This window comes from Palaemon carinicauda, chromosome 24 (assembly GCF_036898095.1).
Source record: "Palaemon carinicauda isolate YSFRI2023 chromosome 24, ASM3689809v2, whole genome shotgun sequence".
Lineage (NCBI taxonomy): Eukaryota > Metazoa > Arthropoda > Malacostraca > Decapoda > Palaemonidae > Palaemon > Palaemon carinicauda.
This window is the reverse complement of record NC_090748.1, coordinates 53,306,556-53,314,527: the sequence shown is the minus strand read 5'-3', so window position 1 is coordinate 53,314,527 and position 7,972 is coordinate 53,306,556. Positions and strand designations below refer to the sequence as shown.

General features: G+C 35.3%; 1 protein-coding gene across 1 annotated transcript; it reads right to left on the bottom strand.

Annotated features, from left to right (window-relative positions):
• Positions 1–282: 282 nt before the first annotated feature.
• On the bottom strand, positions 283–7,133 carry LOC137618118 (uncharacterized). The gene is made up of 2 exons (XM_068348119.1): positions 993–7,133; positions 283–518 (listed from the first exon to the last, which is right to left on the bottom strand). Exon 1 carries the CDS (start codon positions 7,118–7,120, stop codon positions 1,673–1,675), a length of 5,448 nt encoding a protein of 1,815 aa, XP_068204220.1. The 5' UTR covers positions 7,121–7,133; the 3' UTR covers positions 283–518; positions 993–1,672.
• Between the last annotated feature and the right edge of the window lie 839 nt (positions 7,134–7,972).

Genomic DNA, 7,972 nt, shown 5'->3' with positions numbered 1-7,972 from the left:
TCAGATTATACATCAGTTTAGTGAGTCAATGGAATAACAATGAAACAATCTCCAATAGATTCGGTAGATTTGAGAATAAAGCCCTCACAAGGAAACTGGGAGTTAAGGACAGGATTAGAAATGAAACAATGAGAGAGATTGCTCAAGTGCCATGTGTGGATGAGATTATGATGATGGGTTGATGGAGATGGTTTGGGCATGCTCTTCGCACTCCCCAAGAGAGATTAGTTCATCAAACGTTAAACTGGGCTCCTCTTGAAAAAAGTTATCTATACAGGAAATTTTAGTAATAAAACTCAAACAAAATAAAACTCTTAAATTTAATTAAAGGTTTCAGAATAGTTTTTTTTTTTAAATTTAGGTTAAATATTTCTAAATTTCTTGAAAGGATGTTCGGTTTGGGTAACTATAAAAATCGTTTGAGAGTATCCTTAGGAGGACCGACCTTGTGTCAAAGGGTAACGACAAGGGGGTGAAAGTTTCGGTCCTTCCCAATTTCCCGCAACTTCAAGAGAGCCCTGAAGAAAAACAAACAAACATTCTATTACCCCCTAATAATAATAAACTTAAATAGTAACGACAAGGGGGTAACAACTGCAAAAACCTAAATTAGCATAAACACATCTCGAAAAATAAAATAAAGAATTAGAGTTAAAGGATCCTTCAAAATCTTATATTTATATATATGAACATTACTTCCATGAAGCTGATCCTAGAAATTAGATTTTCGAGATGTTAAAATAAACGAATAGTATCCGAAGATAAAACAAATTTCTTACAAATTATTATGTAGTTTTTTATGCTTCAATAGGTATATATTTAGTTTAATAAGATATGTTAATATGAATCACTTTAGTGATTCATATTAACATATTAAATTCAGGACTATTAAGCAAGTTTGCAAATAAGTGTGCCATCATTTCCATTGGTGAAATGATAAGAAGGCTAGGATCACTTTAGAAATAGACACCCATCATTTCGTTGTGACGTACCTTAAAGCCTTATCGGCACCTCGGAAGTTCGGCAATAAATGAAGTATATCCTGTGTCTAAGATGGTAAGAGACATGTCTTCGTTGCTGGCAAGACTTGAGCAGGAGCGGTGATTTGGGCACAGTTCGTTGTAATTAGCCGTCCATTATTAATATAACCGTCGAGCTTGAAAGAAAAGCAACCGGCTCTACGTTGATTCCACCAACCAAACCAACTAACTGACTGGTACGATTTTTCCAAACGGACTCCACTACGACTGTCTCAGCTGCTCAGCGTTTCCTTTCCTCGGAAAACAAAAGAAACAAACAGTAGTAGCTGCCCGTTAACAGTTGTTATACCTTCGAGACTTAAAAGGTGTTTACCGTCACAACGAAAATATAATTACATATTCCCTTTATAAGCTCGAAGTAAACATAGAAAAACTCAATTAAATTTACTAAATTATACTAATGATTACATTATTCAAATTAACAATAATTAAACCAAATATTAAACCTTCAAGAACGCATTATATAAGAACAATGATAAATAGAAGAAAAACATAAGTGATGTAATAATTTTACATAATTTTCAACACTCCAGGGAAGGGATTCAGTCTTTTTACAAAACATGTAAAATGTTGAATTTAAAATGAAAACATGCATATTTACAATTACATATTTACAAAGTTATCAAACCATCTCAGTCTTGGAGCACATGCCTAGTCCTTTTCTCTGACTCGACTGCTGCCCTTCTCCTTGACCTTCCTCTAAATTTAGGTTTGGCATCTAATTCCTCATTAACTGAAGGATTGATCTCTTCAGCAATATCGGGTTTTAAAAGAGGGATGAGACTGGTTATATGCCTTTTCACCAGCTCATTTGTTTTACCTTTCAAAACGATAGCATTAGTCACCTCACCACTTGTATTCTTAATTACCTCTGTAATTTTTCCCATAGGATAGTTAAGGGGTTTTACAGGAGTCTCTTTGATTAAAACAATATCACCTACATTAAGATGCTGATGATGACAAGGACGATATCGGTCCTTCTTATCAACTGCCTGTTTTATTAGGGTAGCTAAAAACTCCGAATGATAATTGTCTATGAGATTTTTTCTGATTGCATTTAGTTTTTGATAATTATTCTTTATCCTTTCTGAAGGGGTGGTACCAAGAATGTATTCAAGATCAATCTCAGGATCAGGCTGTAGATCAGGAATGACATTGATGGATAAGAGATCATAGCCATGAATAAGCCTTTCCGGAGTGATAGGGTGAGGAACAGGCTCGTTGCTCGAATCCCTTAATGCCTCTTTAAAAGCAATTGGTCGCTTATTCACCAAGTGACAAGTTTGACTAACAACAAATTCAAAATCTCTAAATTCTAGAACATTTGTACCAATGGACTTATTTATCAAATGTTTGACCATCTTTATACATATCTCTACCAAAGAACCCATCTGACTGCAGCCTTTAAAATACCGATCAAATTTTATCGATTGTACACCAGCCTCATCAAAATGCATCTGGGTTTCAGGATCTTTAAGAAAATCCATTATGATGTTACCTCCTGCTACTATCTGTGTGCCTAAGTCACTTACACAAAACTGTGGCAATCCATAATCAAACGTGTGAAGCATAAAAGAACGAAGGAATTCTTTAACAGACATATCCACGCAAATCTTCAAATTGACTGCTCGAGTAAACATACAGGTAAGGCAAAGAACCCACACTTTTAGCTTTCTATGTTCCTGTTTAACAGTATAAGGACCAAAGTAATCTATGTACACATACCCAAAAGGAATCTCAGAAGGATGCAATCTAACATCACGATATGGGGACTGATTCAGTTTCACAGAACGACCATTATACCTTTTGCACGTAACACAATCCTTAAGGACATTTTTAACAACTGAGAAATAGTGAGGTATCCAAAACTCTTTCCGCAGCTCTGCTAAAAGTGAATAACATCCAGCATGTTTCAGCCTTACATGCAAATCAAGAATTATCAACTTTAACTCACTATGCTTGTGCAAAAGAATAGGGAAATAGCATCTTTCACCCTCTTTCCACCGATCACATTTGCTTTTCACCCTCAGAATTCCAACCTGATCAGGATAAACATTAAGCTGACTGACAAGATTGGGTATGTTCTTGACCCTTTTCAAATCAGACCCAAAATAATCAAAGACTTCAGGGAAATAGACAAGCTGATCTTTCAAAATTATGTGCATAACAGCCTCTTTGTAATACCCAGATTCAATAACCATCAAATCCTTACAAGTTGGTCTGTTCAACTTTGTGCGAGCCTTCCACTTATTCCAACATCTCAGAACCCTAGCAATTACAGCCACTAAATGGCGAAAGTCAGAATATCTGTTTGGAGAAACTAGATATTCAGATGATATGGAAAGTTTATTGCACTGTATATTATAACTACCAACGTCTTTGCTTTCAACATTATCATCATCGATCTTGAATAAAGGATTCGGGATGGTGAAACTCAGTACATTTTGACTTATTGCTACATCACTTGACTGAATTTGTGGTCCTGAGAAATAGTTAGTTTTCTTGAGTTGTTTGTATGATAAACATCTAGTTATGCAATCCCCAGGATTATTCTGCCCACTTGTGAAGGTAAAGTTCACAGGGAAGATTTCACAAAGCTGATTTATACGATGTAACCTATTCAATATAAAATTGGATTTTCCCTGCATTTTATCAAGTTTACTAGCATAGGAATTTACCCAAGTTAACGCTACCAAACTATCAGAATACAAAGTCAGTGCTTTAATATTAATGGGAATGACACATGCAGGACCAGACAGTTCTTTATAAAGTTCCATAAGCATCTCTGTACCTAAACTAATAGCCTGCAACTCCAGGGAAGGGATTGATTTAGTCTTCAAATTTGTGTTCACAATTCTGTTTTTGGCCAATACAAAACTAACCTTACCTGTATCTATATTCTCAATATAAAGTACGGCTCCATACATGAGACTACTTGCATCAACACAAGCTAGTATCCTATAAGATGAATCTCTTTCCCCTACAAACCGTTCTACCATAATTTCTGGAGTTGCATTAGCTTGTCTTGAAATACAGTTCCACTCTTTCATTCGCTCTTGTGACAATGGATCATCACATCCAAGTGATTTGTCACACTGTAAGCCATGCATAAAAACTCTAGATCTGTTAAAAACTGGTCCATTGAAATTATATAAATCAAAATTAGAGGCTATCGACCTGAGAATTAAACGTTTTGTATTGGCTGATCCCTCAAGAGCAATAGGTCTAGTTGACAATATATCATCTTGCCTATGCCACTGCAAGCCTAAAAGTTTAACTTTACTGTCAGTTTTGTTTTCAAGACCAGCATCAATATCCTCCTGAAGGGAACTATCATTAGTAACAATTTGTTGTAATTCCATCTTATAGGGCTCAAAAATAGATGGCAATAACTGATAAGCCCATTTCAAAGTTGATGAATCACTACAAGTGAAAGCACCATTATCCATATAAAATAATTGATAAATCAACCTTTTCAAACATACAACCTCCTCAGAATTCCCTTCAGTATCCAGGACCAAAATCTTGTATAAACTCAACATCAAAATTGTTGGTGAACACCATAATCCAAAACTCAATCGCACCTTCTTATACCCCACAAGAGAAAAATCTCCTTTCTTTACATTACGATACCAAAGAAATAGTAATTTATTCTGATCAGAGGGATTCAGCTCTATTTGGTTAAAAGCTTTCCGGATGTCAAAGCATAGAAGCTTAGACCCAAATCTCAGGTGTAAAAGAGCTGAAGCAATCTTTTGGTTTAAACAAGGTCCAGAATGTATACTCTGATTATGACTAACAGTAGCTGGCTTAGACAAATCTTTTTCACAAATATTCGAGAGAAAAACTACTCTACACTTAGTGGTCTCCCTGTTTAGTTTAAACACACCCATGTGCGGTAAGAAACTATGCTCAGGATGTTCCTCCATATACTGATCCAAATTTGGAATCCTCTGTATTATACCAAGTTGTTCTTGTTCTTTAATGGCATCATCCATCAAATGTAAATGAAGCTCATTCTTTCTTAACTTTTTTAAGTTAGATTTTAGCACAGCTTTAGCAAGATTGTAATTCCTACCAAGAAGATGAGATACTTTACTGTTCCATAAAAGAGGCATGGATATCCTGCCCTTTTCAGTACGAACAGAATGATTCAAAGCAAATCTAACAAGTTGATCATTGACCTCTGAAGAGCAGTTTTTGAATTCTAATTGGTCATAGTTTAATACCTTCTTCTCATCATATTTCATGAGAACTTCGTTTGCAGCTTTATTCAATTCAGTCTCCGAAATACTTCCATCATCTTTCAACACTGCAAAATTTGATTCAACATCAAGAGTTACCTCCTCTTCCATAAAGTTTGAATCATCACACAAGATGCTTGAACCAAAGCCTACATAGACAACAGAAGACTCTACAGACAAATAAGTAGAAATGTCCGAATTATTACCATTGTATGAGGCATAATTTAAATCAGGTAAGTATTTCAAATTAGAAATAGTGTTCTGCAGATTACCCAATAGCATAACCCCTAGAGCACATTGACTATAGACAGAGGGAATCGGCTGACCAAAATTTACCATTGAGCTCAAAAGACAATACATAGAATTTGTACCTAATATGAAATCAATGTTATTGATCTCCTCCTGATGGTTTAACAATTGATTGTCTGCCAAGACATAGCCTTTCTCAATAAACGCAGTTGTAATCCTAGAAAGCTGTGGAAGTTTCAAATTTATATCAATAGATGGTACACAAAGTGCTTCAATCTTGAACCTTTCCTTACCTATCTCTACCTCTACTTCCACAAGCTTAGTTGCATACTGCTTACTCGAGTTAAAACCGTTAACAGTCAAATGTACCCTTTCTTTTAACACCTTGAGATTACTAGTATTGGCTACAGCTTCCGTAATAAAATTAGTCTGGCAACCACTGTCTACAAGACACCTAATCTCGACCCGGTTACTTAGGTAACAAGTAAAAGTAGGCAAAATTGACTCTGTACTGGTAGTCCGTAAAGCACCTACTGATAGAATCATGCCACTAGAAACCTCCTCTTTGGGAGCAGATTTACAGTTTTTCCCTTTTTTGGACACTTTTTGACTCTGAGAGGTAACAGGGGTTGCTTTGATTTTATTGGTGGCACCCAGTAAACTCCTTTCTTCATTTCCATTTATACACAGATAGGTAAAATGCCATTTTCCACAATGAAAAAATTTCTTTCGAAAAACAAAATTACAAGATTCGGTGGAATGATTGGCTTTAGCGCACTTTAAACATCCTCCAATTTCCTTCAATTTGTCAACTTTGGCCTTTGGACTATCATAATACTTACACTTATAGATAGGATGAGAAGAGTCTCTTTCCTTGTCTAAAGCACATAAAGTACACTTAACTGAAGGCCCGTTAGTCTTGCTAAAATTGACATTAGTAGCCAAATTTGTTGTTGAAGATTTGATATTAAAACCTTTAGAATGATTCTTTGAATGGAAATTCTGGGTAGCTAATGAATATCGTTCTGCTGCCTCAAAAAATTTATCCTTCATTTCATCCAATGAAGGTCTGGTCTTATTTGTTATGATAGTCAACTGATTTTTGAAAGTATCATTCAAACCTTGCCAAAAGAAATAATTCAAAAAGTCATTAGTTTCAATTTTTTGCAACTTAACAGATTCAATACAGTTTTTCATCTGACTAATATAGGAAAATGGATCTGTGCTGTACGTTAATCTCATCTCTGCTATTTGTTTAATAGTATTGAATTTCTGCAGCGAACCAGAAGCCAAAGCTGCTAACAAAAGTTCCTTGGCATCATTATAAGTCTGTTTATCCACTTCAAGTGAACTCAACAAAACGGAAGCACGCCCCGAAACTTGTTGCTTTAACAACAACAACCTATCCCTATCCTTAAGCTGAAAGGAGCCTGTGGTATCCTCAAATTCTGTTAAGAATTTGTTTATATTTTCCCCTTCAGTGCTACTGAAAGTAGGAAGGGGAGCAGTAGGACTCTTAAGCAAACTCCTTGCAGCATCTAAGGTACTAGAAGTGAAAGAGACAGTATCTTCAAGGAAGGCTAACATTTCATTGAGTTTATCAATATAAGATTCACAATTCGCCAATTCCACTGTAAGTTTATCACTACTTTCTTCCTCTTGCCATATCAAGGCTTGAATTTTGCTATCATGGTCCCTCAAGTCATCAAGATACGATTTAAACTTAGCTTTGAGGACATGTTTCTCAGAGGTGGTTTTAGTTTGGAGTGAAATCTTATTGTTATAATACTTTGTCACTTGTCCTCGGATATATTTCCGACTATTGATTAAAAGAGACAAATTAGACGTGATTACAAACTTTTATTTTTTCTGTAACAAAACCTCAAACAATCTTTCATCAATTTAAATAGATGATTTAAACCTACTGTATTTAAATGTACCGAATCTCTATACAACCTCTGGTTATCTAATCTCCCCTGGCTTTCCACCCTAAACAGAAAATCTTTACACTTTAAACCTAGTATAAACTTATTGAAATAGCGTCTAAGTAATTTATAGTGTTCTGTAAGAGGGGCATCAAACCTATTCCTGTTTACATGAAACCTCAGCTCTACTTGCGAGGCAATAAGGCAAGTATTTGGTAGTTTTTCACGAACTAAGATATAAAATGCTCTGCAATTTTCTTTGACTAAGGATAAGTCTATGTCAGCTTTTAAGTCATTACCTCCCAGATATACAATTAAATAGTCAGGATTATAAGATACCAAAGGATCTAAAAGACTAGTATTGTTAAGAAAGATGGAAAATGTGGCACCTCTCCAACCAAAAAATGACACTTCAAATTTCACATTATCAATTTTTATTTCTGATCCCTCAAATCTCCTTTCGAGATCAGAAACATATGAATGTCCAAAGACTGCCAATTTCATAACAACCACC

What these genes read in the sequence shown, in the direction of transcription:
- LOC137618118 (XM_068348119.1), bottom strand. Translation starts at nt 7,120, where the DNA reads ATGTTAGCCTTCCTTGAAGATACTGTCTCTTTCACTTCTAGTACCTTA.